Below are 22,612 nucleotides of genomic sequence, written 5' to 3'. Positions count from 1 at the left end.
AGTAAGGAAACAATATTCATCACTGTTTTTCTCTTTATGCTTCCCATGTGAGTTTTGCCCTTCTTTGAAAATCAGCTGATATCAGTCATCAGAACCAACACGACGCGTTTAATGGGAATTGCAGGCATTCTATGAACTAATAGAGCTTGAATGTCTGTTCTTTGTGACCTTAGTGATTAGTGAATTTTTCGGTATTCCTCTTTGAATTTCATGCTGACAAGTTGCTCATTAGCCGTTACCGTTTGTTCCATAATTTGGCCCCAGATCAAAAAATGTGTCATTAAAGTAAACGGATATTTTTTCTTTCGGCTGGTGTTGAATAAAATGGCGTTGGATCATTTTATCATCCAATTCTTAACGTTTATATATGTTTCAGTGTGAGTGTGTTACATCTAATTTTGGTTATTTGATTTATTCGATGAATTATTCATTATTTTTGTAATTCAGTCACGCAAAAATGGGCCTTGTTTTCCTCTACATGACTTCTTATTTGCAACTGTGTACCGTCAGTTGCATTCAAACTTATCCATGTATTGAAACAATATTCTTAAAAAATCTGGCCACACGGCCACCCACTTACGTCAAAGGAAAGAAAATATCCGCTCCGTTCGTTTGGTGCTGTCAGTGTTATAGTTTTTCGGGTCAAATAGTAGGAAAAGTTTTGATTTTCTGCTTCGAATAAGTGCTACAGTGTTCTTTAGGATCCGTTAAATTGATTTCATGTAAATTACAATGCAATGAGGTGAAATCTGAAGAGCTATTAGCAATTCTTTTAAACCATTTTATCGCACTACTGTTCGGCTTCGTTCCGCTGCCGGATGAGTTGTCAAACTCTAAAAGGCCTTTGTTGGAGGTTTTGTTAGTGTTGGAAGGGCTTTTGTTTTTAGATGATTCTGTTCGATCTACACTATTCGCCGGTTAATTGTTTGTAAACATTGCGTTGTTGGGGGTGGTACGAGGATTTGTTTTGAATTTACGCTAGTATGGATAACGACAGTGAGAACGAAAATGATCAGGGCATGGAGAACGATGACGACGATAACGATGCTGGTGAACTAAATCTGGCGGGGTTTTTGTTCGGAAACGTTGACGAACACGGACGGCTGGAGAATGATTTCCTCGACGAGGAAGCCAAGCAGCACCTGTCGTCGCTGTCGAGGTTGGTGGTTATGCGGTATTTCACTTCAGGTCAAAATGATGGTTTGCCTTTTCTTTTCCAGGATGGGCCTGTCGTCATTTCTTGCTGATGTTTTAACGGATGGCACTGAAAAACCTGTAGCGGAGAATAGCGATAGTGATGATTCTTCTTCGAGTGATGATCGTCGGTACGATGACAACGATGATGATCATGCAAACTACAAAGTTAAAGCGGAAGATGCTGTTGATTATTCGGACATTAATGAGCTTGCAGATGATTTGCCCGTTGCGGTGGAAGCGGGGGCAGATGGCAGCAGAACAGGCGAAGGCGATGACGATTACGATGATATTGAAGCCGCAATCCCAGCCAGTAAGGTCGACTTGAAAAGTGTGGCTGCTGGTGAAAATAAGGTAGAAGATAAAAGTGGTGATGAAGAGGCAGACGATGAAACTGATGGTGTCGATGATAAAGAATTGATGCCACCTCCCAGTGCCCCAGTTAGTAACGCAGAAGGAAAATCTGGTGATGGAGAGGAGACAGCTGCAGAAAAACCGAAAGCTGAACGAAAATTAGATACACCTCTAGCGGCTATGTTGCCTTCGAAGTACGCGAATGTTGATGTGAGGGAATTGTTTCCGGACTTTCGTCCGGATAAAGTTTTGCGGTTTTCCAGGCTTTTTGGGCCTGGTAAGGTATCGAGTTTACCACAAATCTGGAGAAGTGTTCGTCGAAGACGAAAGAAGAAACTTCAGAAGCAGAAAGTAAAGGAAGGATCTGACTCAACATCGGATTCTGATGAGCCCCGTCGTGCTCATGGGTTCAATCTGGTTTATGCACCAATTCCTACCCGGGATCATTGGGCATCGGACGACGAAGACAGACTGTTGAGTCTTACTCGTGAGGAGGAGAAAGAAGAAAAACCTGAAGCAGATAACGGAGGGGATTCCAAGCCAAAGGTAGCCGATTGGCGATTTGGACCGGCTCAGGTTTGGTACGATATGTTAGATGTACCGGAGACGGGAGAAAATTTTGATTATGGTTTCAAAACAGCTGACAGACAAGAGGAAATCGATATCAAAGGTGAACCGCTTCCTGACGATGCATTTTTGATGGTTTCTCAATTGCACTGGGAAGACGATGTGGTGTGGGATGGAAACGACATCAAGCATAAAGTGCTTCAAAAACTGAACTCGAAAATAAATGCTGCAGGATGGCTTCCGTCCAGCGGTTCTCGCACCGCCGGCGCCTTCAGTCAACCAGGGAAAAGTATGCCTTCATCTCCGGCAATCGGAAGTTCGAAACTTCCCAATCCAACGCAAGGAAAAATGAGTAAAGCTCAGATGATTATCAACGCTGCCCAGAATAAACAGAACGAGGAAAATGATGACACATGGTATAGCATATTTCCGGTTGAAAACGAAGAATTGGTGTACAGTAAATGGGAAGACGAAGTGATTTGGGATGCGGAAGCAGTCAAGAAAGTTCCCAAACCAAAAGTACTTACCTTGGATCCCAACGATGAGAACATCATTCTCGGTATTCCAGATGATATCGATCCTTCGAAGATCATTCGAAACACAGGCCCTGCTCCGAAGGTGAAAATTCCACATCCGCATGTTAAAAAATCTAAAATCCTTCTCGGCAAAGCAGGCGTCATCAACGTTCTGGCAGAAGACACTCCTCCTCCGCCTCCGAAAAGTCCCGATCGTGATCCTTTCAACATCTCGAACGACGTTTTCTACATGGCCAAATCCTCGGAAGCAACACTGAAACTGAAAGTTAGCGGTGGAAATCTTCTGCAACATTCTACTCCTGTTGTGGAACTCCGAGCTCCGTTCATCCCGACCCATATGGGTCCTATGAAACTTCGAATGTTCCACCGGCCGCCTATGAAAAAATACTCCCATGGTTCACTGGCTTCAATTAATCCGCAGCCGGTTCTTCCGTTGCTGAAACACATTAAAAAGAAATCCAAACAACGCGAGTTGGAACGAATCGCCTCCGGTGGTGGTGACGTATTCTTTATGCGAACCCCCGAAGACTTATCCGGTCGGGACGGTGAACTGATCTTAGTGGAATTTTGCGAGGAACATCCACCTCTGATGAACCAAGTCGGTATGGCAACTAAAATTAAAAATTACTACAAACGTAAGGCAGCTAAAGACAGTGGACCACCGGAGTATCGCTACGGTGAAACTCATTATGCACATACCTCTCCATTTCTGGGTATTCTACATCCTGGCCATTGCATTCAAGTGATCGAAAACAACATGTACCGAGCACCGATTTATCCGCACACGGTTCAGAACACAGATTTCCTCGTGCTTCGGACACGCAACAACTACTTCGTCCGAGAAATCGATGCACTCTACACTGCCGGACAGGAATGTCCACTGTACGAAGTTCCTGGACCCAACTCAAAGCGAGCGAACAATTTCGTACGGGATTTCCTTCAAGTTTTCATCTATCGACTGTTTTGGAAAAGCAAAGACAATCCACGGAAAATTCGAATGGACGACATCAAGAAAGCCTTCCCGGCACACTCGGAAAGCAGTATCCGAAAGCGGCTGAAGCAGTGTGCCGATTTCAAGCGAACCGGTATGGACTCCAATTTCTGGGTCATCAAACCGGAGTTTCGACTTCCGTCGGAGGAGGAAATTCGTGCCATGGTTTCGCCGGAACAGTGCTGTGCGTATTTCAGCATGATTGCTGCGGAACAGCGGTTGAAGGATGCCGGATACGGCGAAAAGTTTATCTTTGCCCAACAGGAGGACGACGACGAAGAGATGCAGCTAAAAATGGACGACGAGGTGAAGGTCGCCCCGTGGAACACAACCCGGGCGTACATCCAAGCGATGCGAGGAAAGTGTATTCTGCAGCTGAATGGGCCCGCGGATCCAACCGGGTGCGGTGAAGGTTTCTCCTACGTACGGATGCCCAACAAACCTACGGTGAGCATGGGGGTTTTTCAGCTTTGCAGCTACAAAATGTTCTTGTTAAATTCAGGAATCAGAACAAATTGGCTCAAGTGACACGTTGCTCTGGTTATTTTTAGATTTGCACTAACCCATGGTTTCTCATCATTTTGCTGATGGTAAGGGAGGGCAAATCATTCTGCGTCAGCGGTTTATTTTGAACCGTTAGGTGGCGTTAGCAGCTCAACATAAGCGAAACGTAAAAAGTGAAAATTGTTTTGTTTCGTGACCATAGAGAACAACCGGTTTAATGAGCGTATTGTAGATGGCCACTTTCCTCGATCGAAGGGTTTTTCTGAGCTCAAAGTACACACACCAAAATACGCCTCTGTCTTTCCCTGCTGGTATCATTATCGACGGTCACCAGTGATCCCAAATACCCTAACTCGTCAATCACCTCGATATCGTTAATAGCAAAAATAATAGAAAGTTCCTACAACTACGAACTCCAACTGGTTGAAAAAAGGACCGTATACAGTACAGTAAAGTAAAATTTCGCATAGTTCTTTGGTAATATATTAATGGTTCTAAAAAGAACCGACTCAAATAATTCAGAAATTAGGGACTGGACCTGAGCTCAAAAACTACATTCAGAACCTAGAACAGGCTCAGAATTCAATTGCAATTTAGTTTTTGAACTAGTTTCGAAACTAAATTCAGTTCCGGAATCCAGTTCCAACATGCAGGTTCGGAAGTTTTAGAAAAGTTTGTTTTTTAATTATTTATCATTTTCTCACGCTGTTGAAAATTTAATCACAAATTCCTGATCATATTTCCGATAGCTTGTAGAAAAAAATATGTTGTTGGGTTAAGTACAGCAAGAGATATTCGCGATAAAGTTCTGTACAGGGTAAATTTTGAAAAAGCACCCCATAGTAAAGTAAGTCGTATTCACAACAAAAAAAACTGGGTGGGTAATGTCAGAGACATAACTGGATGTCGTGAATACGAATAAAACTGGCACGCTTCCTTGTATCAGTCACTTGGTCGATTGTGTGAATTGTACAAGTATTCCTTTTCTTCACTACTGGAATTTGAAACGATGCACCTACACTGAAGTACGGATAAGTTATATCAAACATTCTGCCACACAATTAAATATTATGAAGTAAGTTTCATAGTTATTTATAATAAATAATGGTGGTTCTAGAAAGAACCTTTTATGAAGGCGTTCGTGTTGGGGAATGACGAGTTGAATTCGAACTCTGATGGATGCCGCTTACTGACTTCATCTATTTCCAAGCTGACCGGTTGTCTGTGGATGAGATACTGATAGGATTGGCCTAGGCATACCGTTCACAACCGATTATAATCTTCCCATGAAGAAAACATTAATTCGCTGGGTTGATCAATAATACAATAGGCCTGTGATATGAAAAGTATGAAATATATCTACGGTTTGCTGCATTTATATTTCTAGCAAATACGAGATCAATACATGTGCCTAGCATAGTAGCTATTATCTTGTTTTGAAGCATATTTATTAAAATCGGTAACAACTATCATCGGCGTATTTTTACAAGAATATAAAATTGCCAGCAACAGCGAATTAATTTTTCAATACAAAAAATATCCGAGAAAAAACTTCTAAATTTCTCTAATTAGAATCTATTAGACTGTAGGCCTAAACTAAACTGATTATATTCACTTCCGATTTGCATTATTTTAACAAATAAGTAATTCTAATAGTTCTTTAAAAAACATTTATAGGGTTGTTCACTTTTCGTTTCTTTCTCTCCAATGCAAACGACCAGCAGCTCTGTATACCGCAATCGCTCTTGTTTGAATTGAAACTGGCTTTGCGGACGAACCGCAACATATCCGCTCGCAGTGCCGAATGATGCCAAACTGAATCAATTTTGCTTAAGAGATTTCTTTTTACGTGATTTCGTTTGTATCTTTTTCACAAATGTTCGGTACTAACGGCCACACATATAGGCACTTATAGAATTTTGATGTCGATTATTTCATTTCAGATTTGCATAATTCATTGAAAGAAACTATCAAGATGCTGTACATGATCCATATCTGCCTTTCAGAAGGACAAATTGTGGAGTTCTCTATCATATCAAGCACAGTTCGGAACATTTTTCTCGAACGATTTGTTGTACAGCTGCAGATATTTTGTTATCTTCCTCAGAACGCGTTCTGATTGGCTGGTGGTGACATGGGTCAAATCAAACAGGTTTTTCAATAGTATACTATTGAAAAACTTCAATGTTGTTGCAATATACGTTCAAGTTGAAAAATTTCGAATCTATTGGTAGTTAGATTATATAAATCCTTCCACAGATCACTGAGCTATGAGCCTTCAAAATACGTGAAAGACAAACAAGCGTCATGTGTTTTCCTCCTCGATACTCGTTGATACCAAACATTTCAGAATATTTTAATTTTAGGTTATTTGAGATTATGTCACACAACTGAAAATTCCATCAAAAAATTGTGATCATATTTCCGATTGAATGTAGCGAAAGCGTATTCACGACAAAAATGCTAGCGTAAGCGTATTCACGACAAAAATGCTTACCGCAAACTTCCATTTGCTAACAGGACATCCAAGCAGAGATTTCAATTTGTGTAAGATATTAACGGTTTTAAAAAGGAATCTCCAAGTAGCAGTTCTCCTGTAGAGGCACTTTGACCAGCCCAGTAATCCCTTAGGGGCTCTTGCGTTTCATGCAATTGTAATTCATGCGTGCAAAGTCGTGCGAAATGGCACACAGCTTTTTTGAAAAAGTTTGTACTAGCTTGGATGTTTGTTCTCTGTGCTATCAGTTACCAGCGAATTAACTACCGTACGCAAGTATGAGCCCGGTGTCACTACACGGTGAAAACCAAGTGAAGTGAATGTAGGTTCTTATTACGGAAGTCGCTTCAGAGACAAAAGTAAGTACTTGGATGAACTTGATGTCATCATCACGCCACCAAAAATTAGTTTTTTTCCACCACAGTGATCACTTCACCATGCGTGATACTGGTAATCAGTAAAATCAAGTAGAGTGACATGTAAGTGAAGTGAATGTGAAAGTGGAATTGAGAACGGCAATAAGGGCCTATATTCCTTTTGATTTCTTTTCGTAATCGCCAACAATCGTCGGTCTGATCACCCTTAGGCGTCAATGTACTCTTGAAAACCGTTGCAAATCACGAACCTACAATTAAAAAATGTTACTATGGATGCAATTACAATGACTCCTCCGTGAACGGACAGCGATATTATTTCTTGTTTTTTTCTATGCGCACATTCACACCTATTCGGCACAGTGCCGTATCAGTGCAGCTCGCCGTCAGTGTAGCGTCCGTCCGGCAAACTCGAATTTTTCGTCACCGATATTTTTTTTTACTTTCACTAAAGTCGGTCTGTCAGCGCCTTTTCTGTGCCGGAAGGAAAACGACACGGAACGGTCGGAAATGGAAAGGTGTGAATAGTATGCTAATCAATGAAACAAAAGAACAAGACAAAACCAGCGTCTCCTGACCAATTGACTTTACAAATATTACAAACGTTACTATGCACGATTTTCCTTTCACACTCGTCAGGCCCGTACCCAGGATTTAGTTTCGGGAGGGACCCAGAATAAATAAATAATTTGCTAAGAAAAAACCAAAATAAGCTAATGACCGAGAGAAGATTATTTCTTAACGTTTACTGTCATGCCATTTCAATCCCACATGTTTAAGACTTTCTAAATATCCATTTCTAGAGCACAAATATCTGATGGATTTAGAGAAATGGTCCGAAGTAGATCCCTTACTTCGATTCGTGAAGCACGGAGAGCATCTTCTTAATTTATAGGTCATATTAGTTGATGGCCATACAAACTTACTTAAGCTATACAGGTTTCAGTATCAGGTTCCGGAAGTAGCCGTCTAAAATTCCAAAACGAAACTTACATCGATTTCTCAGAAATGGCCCTTCCCCAGCGATTTCGGTATTCAATCCATTTAGTACTTTAAAAGTATACTATAACAATCCCAGAAAATCGGCATCATGATCTTTTCGACCCATTGAGCCACCCTTCCAGGCACTCGTGCCGCGACGACTTCAGTCCATTGTCGGGTAATCATTTATTTCTGTGTCATGTAATAATGGATCCAGCCAAACATGTACTCAAAGTGTACTTGCGCTTGTCTTTTTAGCCCCAAACGAGTATGTGCGAGATCCAGCGGCAGGATATCTTTCTAATTTGCAGAGTCTTGCTCAACTATGGTAAGCTCGCGCACTTTCTCTTCCCAGTCATCCAGAACAATTGTCTTATTATTATTGTCGGTTAATTTTGCCCCGTATTTAATTTCCATTTTATTGAGTTCTGACACTGCTCGCTTTGTATCAAACATTTTTTTTTGTTTCTGTTTCTGATTTCGGGAGGGTCGGTCTCTCCCCTCTGGGTACGTGCCTGACACTCGTCGCCACTGTTATGTTCCCACCGGCTCCTTATTCGACGATACACAACTCACCTCTGGAGAAAGTAAATTCAGCAGACTATTTGTCCGTCAGAACACAGCATTCAGCACGTGGAATACGGGTCACCAAGAGTGTAGGGGTTTTCGGCGAAGTCGCAAAGATCAAACTGCATGGTTTAACGTTCTAAGTAGGAATTCCGGCCTCCGACAGTTTTTTAATTTATTTCTTTTCCTTTTCCTCCTGAACTAAAAGTGCTTCCAGAAACTAACATCTTCTATACACAACAGTTGCTGCAAAATGTCCACGCTCTTTGCTGGCATGTGTCGTCATTCATTGCCGCACCACTGTTTCCTCCACGCCGATTCGCATTTTGATTGGAATAAAATGCTCCGTTTCCACGAGCAATTTTTGGTTCTTTTTGCAATTTTACGTCTTGTAATATTTTGGCTTTGACCGCGTCCGACGTCAAGGTAGTGCCCGATGCCTCGAATCCCATTATCTTGTTCCGGAAGCCCCATAAATAACAACGCAGCTAGCCACGAGTCGTCGACCTTAAAACCGATTCCGTCTCGATTTCTTGACCTTTACTTAGTGACATAGCGTTCCAGGATCCCTTGCGGATAAGCGTCATCTTCATAGTTTACTACAGCATTCAACTATTGATTCAAATTTATACTGATCTACAACTTTTTCCCTTACTACTGCAGCAAAACAAAGAGGAAATCGAGAGCCAACCGAAACGGACCGTCACCGGAACGGATGCCGATTTGCGGCGTCTATCGTTAAACAATGCCAAAGCCCTGCTGCGTAAGTTTCAGGTGCCGGAGGAAGAAATCAAAAAGCTGTCCCGGTGGGAGGTTATCGACGTGGTTCGAACGCTGTCCACCGAAAAAGCCAAGGCTGGTGAGGAAGGTATGGATAAATTTTCCCGTGGTAATAGGTTTTCCATTGCCGAGCACCAGGAACGGTACAAGGAAGAGTGCCAACGCATCTTTGACCTTCAGAACCGAGTGTTGGCTTCTTCGGAGGTGCTATCGACCGACGAAGGGGAGTCCACGGCTTCCGAAGAGTCAGATCTGGAGGAGTTGGGTAAGAATTTGGAAAACATGCTTGCAAATAAGAAAACATCGACGCAGCTTTCGTTGGAACGGGAAGAGCAAGAACGGCAGGAGCTGCTGAGGAAAATCATGGAAGAACAAGGTAGCTCCAAAGGTGGCAAAAAGAAAGATGAAGACTTGAAAGATTTGCAACAAACTCCAACTTGTAAGCATTTTTCAGTTGAATTTCATTTCATGTCATCTGCAATATTCCCTTATTTTTCAGCTAAAATTCTTAAAATTACCCGCACCTTCAAAAACTCCGAGGGACGCGAGTTCACCCGAGTGGAAATCGTGCGTCGATCTCCGGTTATCGATGCGTATGTGAAAATTCGCACCACCAAAGATGAGGCCTTCATTCGGCAGTTCGCTACCCTGGATGAAGCACAGAAAGAAGAAATGAAACGAGAGAAGCGTCGTATTCAGGAACAGTTGCGACGTATCAAACGAAATCAGCAAAAAATCGGCATGCTGCAGCAGCAGCATCAACAACAGACCGTTGGAACTCCCATTAGTTTGGGGGATCGAGAAACGCCCAGTTCCAAATCAAGCACGAATCCTTCGACACCGAAGGAGAGCCACTCTAAGGAGTACAGTCCCACATCCCGCATCAAAAAGACTAAGCTAAAGCCGGATTTGAAACTGAAATGTGGAGCTTGCGGTCAGGTAGGACACATGCGAACCAACAAGGCTTGTCCTCTGTACACGGGAACGATTCCCACACCTTCGCTGACGGTTGCGATGACCGAGGAACAGGAGGAAGAAATTGAAAAAGAACTAAATGCCGACGACGAAGATTTGGTGAACGTGGACGGTACCAAGGTAAAACTAAGCGGCAAGTTGTTGAAGCGCCATGAGGACGTCCGAAGAAGAACATTGCTACTGAAGGTCCCGAAAGATGCGGTTAGTAAGAAACGAAGGCGTGTTGGTGGCGATGTAAACTGTGACTACCTGAAGCGGCACAATAAAACGGCCAACCGAAGGAGAACGGATCCGGTTGTTCTCTTGTCGTCCATCTTAGAGCAGTTGCTGAACGAACTTCGCGATATGCCGGACGTTACTCCGTTCATGTTTCCCGTCAATGCAAAGCAGGTAAGTGAATCGAATAAACTCTAATATTCCAAAAAATGCGAAAACCACTATGTATTGCAAAATAATATGACGACTTTACTAATGAGATGGCTGTTGGTACAATAGTCCTATTTATGTAATTGTCAGTATGCGACATATTAACAGTAAAAACTGGAACATATGACACACATTTTTTCACCTGAAGCCAAAATATTTGAAGCTAACACACATTTTCAGGTCGCTGATTATCATAAAATCATTCAACGCCCGATGGATCTGCAAACCATCCGAGAGCGCATTCGACAGAAGAAATATCAAACCAGAGACGAGTTTATAGCTGACATCAATCAAATCGTTGAAAATTCTTCGCTGTACAACGGAGCCAAAAGCTCGCTGACGAGCGCAGCGCAACGAATGCTGCAAAAGTGTAAGGATCGCATGCAGGAGAAGGAAGAACGGTTGGCCCGTTTGGAGAAGAGTATAAACCCGCTGCTGGACGATAACGATCAGGTCGCGCTGTCCTACATGCTGAGTGAATATGTGAACGGTCCGCTTAAGGCGATGCCGGAAAGTTGGCCCTTCCTCAAGCCGGTAAACAAACGGTTAGTGAAGGACTATTACACGATCATCAGGAAGCCAATGGATTTGGAAAAGGTGTCCAAGAAAGTGGCTGCTCACAAGTATCATTCTCGGGCGGATTTATTGCAAGATATTCAACTGATCGCGGATAACTGTGAGACGTACAATGGGTCAGAAGCCAATTTTACCAAGCAAGCAAGGCACATGGTTGAAGTTGTTTCACAAGCACTGGAAGCGGTAGGTTGCTTTTCTTAGTCTCAAACACGCAAATCAACTAAATTTCATCTTGAAATTGGCTCCATAGATGGATAACATGTCCTTACTGGAAAAGAACATCGCTTTGGTGCAGGAGCGAGCACGGAATGAAGTGGATATCGATTGGGAAGATGATGAACGAGAAAAGGTAAATATGAATAAAGGTTAGCAAATTTAAACAGCCGTCAAACGTGTTCGTTCTTTCAGTACTTCCAAGGATCTCGGGACACATCTCCGGAGTTCGGAGAAGGTGATGCAAGTAACTTGGAACGACCGTCGTCATCTGCGTCGATGAATTCGAGTCGACCTGGCCCCAGTGGATTGATGAGACCGACTTTCGGTAAAAAATCTCGTGGTCGACCCAAAAAGTTACTGCACGATGAAGGTATGGACGTATTTGCTTTTCTACTGGAACATTTGCTTTCGGTTGCACGCTATTCGAACTGATGGTTGGCTGTATGCTTGCATGCTTGATAGATACATTTAATGGTTTTATTGTTACATAATATAACGGTTGATTATCGTATTCTGGTATTTATAGTGGGGGATGAATTGAACGGTGCAGGGTCGAACTAAAAAAACTGCATGCTCTGATATTTGTAATAACAGGTCAAAATTATAGTAGCATATTTTGACATATGTTAATGAATAACGCGAATCGTTTAGTTGTAATATTTTATACGCTTTCGTAGCTTACCTATCGCCTAGATGTTCTTTATTATATGTGGCAAACGTCTCGCTCGATCCATGGCCGCTCTTCGTCTGTCACTGGAAGCACCGATATTTCCTAAATCGCCCTACACTTGATCGATCCACGTTGCTCGTTATGCTCCACTTTTTCTTGTTTTCTTTTCAATTCTCTTCATATGCTTGAAGCAGTTCAAATTGAACCGCCTACTCCATCTAGCAGTTTAATTTAAACCGCTAAGCAAATTCAAAGTTTACACTATTCATGTAACGTAAAAATAAAACATGTGCTTTTTACACAAACCCAAAAATCCTGAATCTTCACATTCTGCGGCAACCTGTAATTAGTCGTCACTCGTTTTCGTTCTAGTCATCAAAAAAGATTGCACCTAGGTTACAAAAATAGTGTAAATTTTTCGTCTGTTTAGTGGTTTAAATTGAATTGCTAGGCGAAGACGGCGGTTTAATTGAGCACTGGTGGCTTTTTTGCACAAACCTAAAATCCCCAAATCACGCGTTTTTTTAACGGCCAATAAGCCACCTGTCAACTTCCACTTTCGAATGAATTTGCAGGCGAGCTATGAAAAATATAGTATTAAATTCAACACCAGACGAAAGAGAAAACTTTTCTCTGCTATTATGACTTACTCTTAGCGAGTGCCGAGTCATTCGAAATTACTCTTCAAAGTGAATGTTGATGGAAGGCTTATTGGCCGTTCTTTTTCTTATGCCTACAGAATTGGATTCTTCGACCTTTTTAACTGGGTTGTTCGAAATCCTAATGACATTCCCATCCCATCGCAGTCGTCCAATTTTCTGTTGATACGAAAGGTGGTTCTTCAAGCAATTGCTGCAGTTTGTGGCGTGTTCACATTTGTCAATCACCTTGATATCGTTTCCAACTAATTTTTAACCAGTTCGATTCGCCAAGCTTCGTTGTTTCCATAATTAACTAAAAAATTACAAACCTCAAGATCAATGTCATCAATCAATCAATAAACAAACTTTCGGAAGATCCTACCGCTCATGTCAAACCTCACTATTTTGAACAGTAGATATCATCACCTTGACGTAGTCGTTTCGAACGATAGTAGAAAACTACAACTTGAAGAAGTGTGCTCAAAATAATTACAGCACTTTCTTCTGTGTATAATTTTGCATTGGATGGATACAAATTTCTGAAATTTTCTAAAATTATTTTAGAGTGTAATGTTTATATGTGAAAATTTTTTGTTATAAATCTGTCAAGTGGTTATCGCTATGGCTTCCAAACAAGAAGTGCTTCAACCAAAGATTTTGTGCACGTTTATGGAAAATCCTGATCAGTCTCACAGGTGGTTCCTGGAAAAGTTGGGAATCGACAATTTGACCGTTTCCCGTGTGGTAGAACTGTTCAAGAAGACGCTAAAGACCCCGCGGCTGAAGTGGAACAAAAACCAATAAATGCAACCCTTTGAACGCAAGAAAGATGATGGATTATTTCAAGCACAATTCGTACCATTTTGATTCGTGGACGTTGCCAAAAAGGTCAATTAAACAGAATACGATATCCCGCTCAATAAAGTTGTACCGCAAGTGGTTGGGACAGCCGAAATGCATCGTAATGGACTACGAGATGTACATTAAAGCGGACATCAAGCAGATCCCGGGTTGAAGTTTTTCGTCGGCAAATCTCGCCTGGATGATCCACAGAAGTTTCGGAAGATGAAAGTCGAATAATTTGTCAAGAAGTACAGGGTTGCGCAAAGAAACCAGAATCATTTGGTTCTCCGGTTACACTGCAACCAAATAAGAGAGGAGGAGAAACCGAACATGGCATCGGGAAGTAGAAAAAATGAAGGGCAGGGGGACGGGTATAGTGTGATGGGTAAGTCGATGCCTTTCACGCAGCCCGCCTGGGTTCGATTCCCAACCCCGCACATAGGGTCAGAAAGTTTTTCTGGCCCGAAGAGGCGAATGACCTTAAGGTTAAAACCTCTATAATCGAAACAAAAAAAAAAAAAATGAAGGTTCATTTTCGTCTAGTAGATTTCCATCATGAAGCACTGGAGTGTCGCTCACCACGTTTTTGTTTATAACTCGTTTTTGAAGAATCAGTCGTACGTTACAACTATGCGTGAGTTTAAAAAACACTTTACACAACCTGTAACGGATTTATCTTGGCATGATAACGACGATTTTACTTGTTTACATTGCCGTCTAGGTGAAAGTGGGTTTCGTCGCTCATCATTATGTCGCTTAGAGAAATCTCACCACTGCCTAGCATTTCGAGCATCTTGTTCGCAAACCATAAACGAGATCCATAATCCACCGGTTTCAATGATCTTATATGGATAAAATGACAAATCTTCCTTGACTATTCGATGGATAGAACGACGGGAAATTTGACGAACAGCCGCATGATTCTTACCTTCAAAAAAGAATTATTAATAAAATCGCGGTGAGCGACGATTTATAAATAAAAACCCTGTGTGCTCCATGATGCAAAACTACTAAGGAGTGTATCGATAAGTAGTTAGCAACCTTCAAACAGTTATTACTCTGAAATGGCTTATTTTTTTGCAGCGTGTTTTGCGGTGACATGTTTGTTTACATGTCAATAACAGCTGCCCAATCGATTAGTTTCGGTACGGTTTATTGTTTTAATGATGAGTCGAATTGATCCGGAAACGCGAAAGAAAATTCTGCACACTTGGTGCTCAGAAAGTGGTGTCACGTACAACGAAATTGCATAACGGGTGAAAGTGCACCACACCAGTGTCAAAAATATTATCGAAAAACCCATCGGCGTCGACGCGGGATTTGGCCAAGCAGTTCAACACAAGCATCGGGATGATTCAACGGATCAAAGTTCGGAACTACCTGAAAACGTACAAGAAACAAAAGGTGCCGAAAAAGTCACTGGTACAGCAAGTTCAGGCCAAAACAAGAGCGCGAAAACTGTATAACCGGATTCTACAGAATAAAGACGGATGCATCCTGATCGACGACGAAACCTACGCCAAGAAAGACTCTCGAGCGCTGCCCGGACCGCAATATCATACGAAATCGGTGTACCAGGACCTGGACGACGCTGACACCACGGTGGCGATGGAAAAGTTTGGGCAGAAGGTCTGCAGATCAACGTCTGCAAGCAATTTGTACCTGTGGTTTGCGGTCGTCGATTTTCTTCACGAAGGGCACAATTAACGCCAAGGTGTACGAGGAAGAATGTTCGAAGAAGAGAATGCTGCCACTGTACAGAAAGCATAAGGCTCCTCATCTCTTCTGGCCGGATTTGGCTTCAGCCCACTACACCAACTCCGTTCTATTATGTCAAAAAAACAGTGGTTGTAAAAAAATAATGTACAATTCGTGGAAAAGGATATCAACCCACCGAACTGCCCGGATCTTCGGCCAATTGAAAGGTATTGGGCAATTGTCAAGCGGCACTTTCGGAAGGAAGGAACAGTGTCCCAAAATATGCAGGAGTTAAAAAAAACTGGACAGCTGCCACCAGGAAAGTCACAAAAGTAACTGTGCAGAATTTAATGAAGAATGTCAAGTCCAAAGTGCGAGCGTTTCACAGAAACTAGGATTTTCTTCAATATAGTCAGTGAAATGCATGAAAATGTAATTTTTCTACAATACATCGAAAATTGATGTCAAAATATGTTTTTTGTTCGCTTTTTTATTCAATAATCAATGTTGCTAACTACTTTTCGATACACTCGTTAGAGACGAAAATAAATCTTCATTATTCTACAATCCGATGCCATACTTGGTTTCTCCCTCCCTTGGTTGGTTCCTGTGTAACCGGAACACGAAATATGACAGGTAGCCGAAATCAAAAATGCTTTTTTCAATGTCTTAGAATTGCACGAAATCTCCATTGCACATTTTGTATCAAAAGCAATTTATCAAATTCGGAAATTTCATGTGATTTTTCAAGTTCGAAGGTTTTCCAATTTAAACCGTCGGCTTTATTTACCCTATATCCGATTTAGCTAAAATTTTGCCTAAGAACTTTGGTTGAGTGCTTAACCTTTTGAACACTACCGTTTTACAAAATTCGAGATGATCCTTTTTTATTGGCACCCTAATGTACACTGCCTTTCGATACACTCGTTAGAGACGAAAATAAATCTTCATTATTCTACAATCCGATGCCATACTTGGTTTCTCCCTCCCTTGGTTGGTTCCTGTGTAACCGGAACACGAAATATGACAGGTAGCCGAAATCAAAAATGCTTTTTTCAATGTCTTAGAATTGCACGAAATCTCCATTGCACATTTTGTATCAAAAGCAATTTATCAAATTCGGAAATTTCATGTGATTTTTCAAGTTCGAAGGTTTTCCAATTTAAACCGTCGGCTTTATTTACCCTATATCCGATTTAGCTAAAATTTTGCCTAAGAACTTTGGTTGAGTGCTTAACCTTTTGAACACTACCGTTTTACAAAATTCGAGATGATCCTTTTTTATTGGCACCCTAATGTACACTGCCTATACGAGACGATATCAATTAATCGAAGGAAGCATTCTACGCACAACAAGCTTAGGCTCATTTGATAGCTACTATTGGACCATTGAACAAGTTCGAAGATCAAATAGTTGTCACTTTCAGTTCTGAAGATGTAATAGTATAAGTGACGTAATCGATAAAACGCGTTGTTTTTTTAACGCTTTAACCTGAATTGCCATTTCAAAATCTGTGTTTCAACTTGAAAAATCTGTGTACCTGTTTTGCATATTTTCGATCATATTCTATGAAAATCTGTGAACAACATTTTGAAATGAAATTTTAGGAATGAAGACCACAACTCTTCTAGCGATAAGATTGGCGATCATACTTCTGAAGATTTCGTCGCATCATCCGGAATACCACAGGGAAGTCATCTTGGACCGTTAATATTTTTGCTGTACTTCAATGATGTCAATTGTGCTCTGGAAGGTCCGCGCTTATCGTTTACTGATGATGTCCTGATCTATCACATTATCTGCCCACCCAGAAGACGTAGCCTTTCTCCAGCGGCAATTGGTAGTCTTCGCAAAATGGTGTACAATTAACCGTATGATAGTAAATCCCGACAAGTGCTCGGCCATAACGTTCACGAGAAAAAAGGTGCATTCCGTTTCGAATACGTTCTGGATGGGTCCTTGATTGGAAGATCGACTAGCAGTGAGGATCGACTAGTCGTGAAGGTCCCGGATTCTTAACGAGGACGACTAAGCATTTTACATACGTACACTGTTCAAAATCTTTGTACTGTTCACTTGTTTGTTCAACTCTCGAATATTGCTCGGTAGTTTGGAATCCCTGCCTATCTAAGCGCAGATTTGTACAACGAGACAATGGAGATTTGTTCACTTCGCTCTTTGCCGATTGTCGTTGAACGTCGTTTGGACATCCCTTAATACGTATATCTTTGGAAATACTTCATCAACGCAGGAAGCTTTTATATCGAAGATGGCGTCGAAAGAAAAGCAAGTACGGAAAGCAATTGTGTGAAGTCGCAGTGGAAATGCGGATCTGTTAATAAGATAAGGAAACTTACAAAAAAAGCTTGGTTGCCCTGCAAACACTGTCCATAAAAGCAAAGCAAAGTCCTGGCATTACATTCCTTTTGTGGAATTTGACTTCTCTGTTTCAACAGACTTCGCAGCCGATTCTTAGTGTAGAGAATCATTGCATGGCTAGTACTATGGACCCTACTGACACTAAGAATCCTTCCAGGTCGGGGCTCGAACATACGACAACTAGTTTGTAAGACCAGCGTCCTATGCATTGAACCGCCAACGACTCCCGGGGTCTAAATCTTTCCTGTGCAGTGGGCTCCCGGCATAACGTTCTTAAATCTTTCGATGCACGTTTGACAAGAGCGGAACTAAAACGGATCTCAGGAGTCACCAAAAAATATTTGCTGTGGCAGGCAATATGCAGCTGCGGTCGAGCTAACCAACGCTTCATCACTACAGGAACGATAAACAAGGAAATATACTGTGAAGAATGCCCTAAAAAGCGATTATTGCCATTCTTACGCAGCCATGACGCTTCCTCGCTTTTCATGGCCTGATTTGGCATCTTGTCATTACGCTAAAGATGGTTTGAAATGGTATAAAACTGCGAAACTGCCCGGGCTGCGACCTATCGAGCGATATTGGGCAGGGAAGTCTGCACGGCCCCTATTAGCTGGAGTAAATTCAAAAGTTTGTAGTTTCTTCATTTATTGTTGAACTAGAGTAAGAATATCAAAGACATAAGATGGCTTTGGAATTTCGGATAATGCGAGTAACACTTCGGAGACATAATAGCCCGTTTTATCAAAACGAACTGGACGGCTTTCAATTAAATCAAATGTTGGTCAATTGGCATAGCAATTCTACGGATTGGAGATTTGTTTCCGATGAGTAGTTACATTACATGGTTGAAAGTATTGTCAATAACTGTTGTATTGATTATTTGGGTATTTTTTCATGTAAGGACTCCTAATAGAATTTGTTTAAATTCAGCGTAATGTACGTTAATCATAAGATATGAAACGTGAAACAATTCACAAGATTTTACACGCCATTGAGGAGATTTTCAGCACAATTTCAAAATGGGTTTCGTTTGAAGTCACTACAGCACATAGCTTTTTGTAGGGTCGATAGCAATACCGATGCTGATCGGTATGTGAGCTCACGAGTTTCCTAAAACCTGCGAATTCATGGGGTACTTTTGGTACCAAAAATTTTGTTCTAACAATCGTCACCACACAATAACAATTCATATGCCTGCGTGTTGCCTCATCTAACCACCATGTCATGTGTCCAGTGTCTCTGGCCATTCAAAATCACCTGGGTTCTGTGTGTGTGCAAGCGAACTACTGATACCAGCAAATACAACCTCATCCTATAACTGTTTCCGACTAGAATATCCGCGTGGACTGATGTCGCACATGAAGCGAATGAACATGCTGTTTAGACGAGCCCGGGGACGGCCCCGGAAGGGGATCTATGGCCATGAGGACGGCAGGCATACCGACATCATTGGGCTAGGTCAACCGGGTATCGGTATTAACAGCATCTCCCGGGGATTACCGCCTGGCGAAGCTGGCATGGAAGGAATTCCATCGAGTGCTTCGACACCTCTTCTGGCCAGCGATCCATCCGCCTCAGCGTTTGAAATGAACTGGATGACCCATGCGGGCTCCTCGGTTTATGGGAACAAGCTAACAGCAAACACTGATACTAACCAAATGCTCCGTTTCGAGCAGTTCGATGTCACTGGTCGGGGTATGTCCTCTTCAGTTGGTGGCAGTTTCATAAGGGAAGCGGGATTTTTCGGTCGTTTGAAGCGAGGTAAGTTTGACATAAGCGTAGCTAAGTAATCAACTCGCACTATTGCTTCATTGAGTAAATTGCATGTATCTAATTATGTCCTGTGCAGTAATATTCAAATGTATTTCGTCCAGTAGTCTTATTTCCAATTACTTCTCAAAAAGATAATCCTTATTCTGAACGTATTTGTTATCAGTGTTTCAAACACATTTTTATTTGCATTGCTAAAATTCGTATTCGATCTTTGTAGAACGCGGAGGGCAATATTCGACCGACGACGAAGAGTTCGAGGAAGTTACCATGAGTGACAACGAAGGTGTATCGGTAACCCTAGACCAATCAAATGCACCGTCAACTTCGTCGATGCTACCAATGCAGGAGGAAGGTGACAGTCAACAGGCTGCCGAAGCCATGGTGCAACTCAGTGGAACACAGTACTTCACCCAAACGGCCGATGAATCGGTGGAAATCGATCCCAACTATGACCCAAGTGATTTTCTTGGAATGTCCAATCGACAGCTGGGTACGGATACCGTACAAGGGCAACTGGAACAGGTTGAAACCGGACAGTTTCAGTACCAACAAAGTGATGTCAGTGCATTTGATCCAAGCTTTCAACAGTTCCAACCGCAGGCACAGTTTCCTCCACAGCATAATACTGAAGGTCAACTGCAAGAGGTGCCAATGCAGCAGCAAGAAACCTTACCGCTTCTGCCATCGCTGCACAAAGATTTGGCTATCTCGGATAGCGATGATGAACAGAACAATTTGCAGGTGGATATCTTCAACAATACGAACGAGAATGATGATAACGATGATGGCGGAGATCTGTGGTTTTAAACATTATTTGCATATATCGTGTTTGTAATGCATCTAATAAAGCTTAGTTATAGTTGTCACACTTTTTTTATTTATTTGATCATCTTATAACAACTTTAAATGCCCAGTAATCATATCAATAATTTCATTCGGTGCCGGTCCAATAGCTAATACCGTTTTACTGTTCGGCTCTATCTGCGTTCTACCGGCGTCACGAATCAGACAGCAATTGAGGTTATTCGCTTTGGCGTTCCTATAGATTTCCATTAACTGCTGTTCATTTTCCACCTTGACCGCTATTTTGGCTTGGCCGCTGCGTTGCCATTTCCGTAGGATCGATGGGGTTTTGTTGAGTGCTCCTTCATATGCCCCAACAGAAGCATGGCCACATTGAGCTGCTATCTTTCCCTTGCCCATTTTGAGATCATTTCGTACTACCAGGATCATCTTATACTCACCGCCAAAATCCGAGAAAATCTAGTAGCATTGAATGGTTCTTTTTCAATAAGCGAATTTTATTTAAAAAAAACAATCGGCTTACGTTTTCTTCCTTCTTATCAGATGACGTTGGAATGGAATTTCCTGTGGCATTCTTGGCGATGCTTTTGTTGCCGAATTTATATCCAACAAGGAACGATGTAAATACAGCAATCGCGCTTACAATATGGGTAGTATCGATCATAATTCATCTGTAAACCTACTACATAGAAGCAAAATTACCGATTTGTAGTTGGTTGGACGGTAGCAACAAGGCGAAAGACGCTAGATCACCTTTTTAGATGAAAACGTGATAACTGATAACCTAGCCACAGAGGTAAACTACTGGATAAACATAAATAAAGTAAACTTCAGTGATGCCAGGTCAAATTTTCAAATATTTGCAGAATACGAAATGCTCATTAAAAAGGTTTCCACTTCGTAGATAGGGTAACAGAGGTATTTTGGCCCACTTTAGGATTGATTTTATTTTGGCCCGCTTCATAAAAATATCCACCAAATATTGTAATATCTTTAGAAACCCCTTCCGCAAGAGGTAATTTAATGTGATTAGCTTCAAATTGATGCAAAATGAGTTACTTAACATCGATAAAATCCGATGAAATCGATAAAGTTTGTTAGGTGGGCCAAAATATATGAAGTGGCCAAAATACCTCTGTTACCCTACCTACCGCAAAAAAAATCGAAAATCTGTAAAAATGTGCAGAAAATATATTCACCATTTATAAGAAATTTGCAATGCTGGCCACTATGTCAGCATAAATGTTTCATACATTGTTAACATTGGAGATGCCACTATTTCTGATTCATCTGTATTATTCAAATTTCATTCAGAAGGTAAATTGTGTGATAACGACCAAAACGTTCGATTGAATGTTTTTTATTGCAACAATGTTCTTTTTTAAACAATTAGGAAATTTTGTCTTACCGCCCGGTTGTTTTGTAGAAATGTTTCTGTTACGTGTTGTATACCGGCAACCCTGAATGAAAGCCTCGCGCATCTCATGTGGTTGAAATATTCCAATCGATTCATGAGGTTGAAATATTGCAACCGAGGGGTGAATCACTGATAAATTATATGAAATTCCGAATCAACAGTCCACGAGTTTGCTGTGATAATAAGCCATCTTTCGGAATCCATTCCAAAGACACTACAAGCGATCTATGAAAAATAGAGTACTAATTTTCATTGTGAAATCTATTATGATTTTTTTTGTTTAAAAGCTTATGAGCCTCCTGTGAACATCCTTTTTGAAAGGAATTGTAGATAAAATGTGGGTTTGAAATTTTACACCATACAAGAGGAAAGGCTTTTATTTTTGTTTTTACATTTTTTAAGAGTTTTTGCGTTTTTTCAACGTCACTTACATAAGGGTCTGAATGAAATTGAGGAATTTTGCTGCATAATCAGTTCCCACATGTAAAAGTACCATTTGATCAGCGTAATGAACTATTCCATGTATGATCCTAAATATAATTTTGAATGTTTGACGGTTTCTAGTACGAAAGTAAAAATCACTTAGAATGAGTACTGAGAATTTAAAAAAATAAATTTTCCATTTTAAGATGCATGTTAGCAGCAAAATATTTTGTACTGAATTTTTATAAATGTTTATTCCCATCAAAACTTGTATAGTTTCCATGGCATTTTACCGATGTTTTCCATTGCTTATCGAAGCTCATGAACGAACGATATCACCAAGCTCACTGGTTCGCAATTATTGGTCCAAAATTGTTCAATGCAATGTATTTACGAACACTGTAATCTTGAGTTTATCTTTG

General features: G+C 41.2%; 2 protein-coding genes across 5 annotated transcripts; one reads left to right on the top strand and one right to left on the bottom strand.

The window, feature by feature from the left end:
* The first annotated feature begins 594 nt into the window (after positions 1 to 594).
* On the top strand, positions 595 to 20,412 carry LOC131438967 (transcription initiation factor TFIID subunit 1). 3 transcript variants are annotated; one of them, XM_058609417.1, is made up of 9 exons: positions 595 to 1,159; positions 1,221 to 4,089; positions 9,229 to 9,784; positions 9,845 to 10,710; positions 10,927 to 11,505; positions 11,573 to 11,671; positions 11,731 to 11,908; positions 19,106 to 19,534; positions 19,764 to 20,412. In XM_058609417.1, exons 1-9 carry the CDS (start codon positions 984 to 986, stop codon positions 20,351 to 20,353), a joined length of 6,342 nt encoding a protein of 2,113 aa, XP_058465400.1. In that variant the 5' UTR covers positions 595 to 983; the 3' UTR covers positions 20,354 to 20,412. The 3 variants fall into 3 exon arrangements, with proteins under 3 accessions (XP_058465400.1, XP_058465392.1, XP_058465409.1); XM_058609409.1 differs by having other exon boundaries at positions 9,229 to 10,710; XM_058609426.1 differs by lacking the exon at positions 19,106 to 19,534 and having other exon boundaries at positions 9,229 to 10,710.
* Positions 20,401 to 21,220, bottom strand: LOC131438981 (probable peptidyl-tRNA hydrolase 2). 2 transcript variants are annotated; one of them, XM_058609439.1, is made up of 3 exons: positions 21,104 to 21,220; positions 20,874 to 21,029; positions 20,401 to 20,809 (listed from the first exon to the last, which is right to left on the bottom strand). In XM_058609439.1, exons 2-3 carry the CDS (start codon positions 21,012 to 21,014, stop codon positions 20,438 to 20,440), a joined length of 513 nt encoding a protein of 170 aa, XP_058465422.1. In that variant the 5' UTR covers positions 21,015 to 21,029; positions 21,104 to 21,220; the 3' UTR covers positions 20,401 to 20,437. The 2 variants fall into 2 exon arrangements, with proteins under 2 accessions (XP_058465422.1, XP_058465428.1); XM_058609445.1 differs by having other exon boundaries at positions 20,874 to 21,032; positions 21,104 to 21,157.
* Positions 21,221 to 22,612: the final 1,392 nt, after the last annotated feature.

This window comes from Malaya genurostris, chromosome 1 (assembly GCF_030247185.1).
Source record: "Malaya genurostris strain Urasoe2022 chromosome 1, Malgen_1.1, whole genome shotgun sequence".
In the NCBI taxonomy this organism is placed as follows: Eukaryota; Metazoa; Arthropoda; class Insecta; order Diptera; family Culicidae; genus Malaya; species Malaya genurostris.
The sequence above is the reverse complement of the archived record's forward strand: the minus strand, read 5'-3'. Positions and strand labels throughout refer to the sequence as shown.

Coding starts and splice junctions, on each gene's coding strand:
- LOC131438967 (XM_058609409.1), top strand. CDS start 984: ATGGATAACGACAGTGAGAACGAAAATGATCAGGGCATGGAGAACGAT. Junction 4,090..9,228: donor GGATGCCCAACAAACCTACG/GTGAGCATGGGG, acceptor TTACTACTGCAG/CAAAACAAAGAGGAAATCGA. Junction 11,909..19,105: donor AAAGTTACTGCACGATGAAG/GTATGGACGTAT, acceptor GTTTCCGACTAG/AATATCCGCGTGGACTGATG.
- LOC131438981 (XM_058609439.1), bottom strand. CDS start 21,014: ATGATCGATACTACCCATATTGTAAGCGCGATTGCTGTATTTACATCG. Junction 20,810..20,873: donor CTGATAAGAAGGAAGAAAAC/GTAAGCCGATTG, acceptor CAATGCTACTAG/ATTTTCTCGGATTTTGGCGG.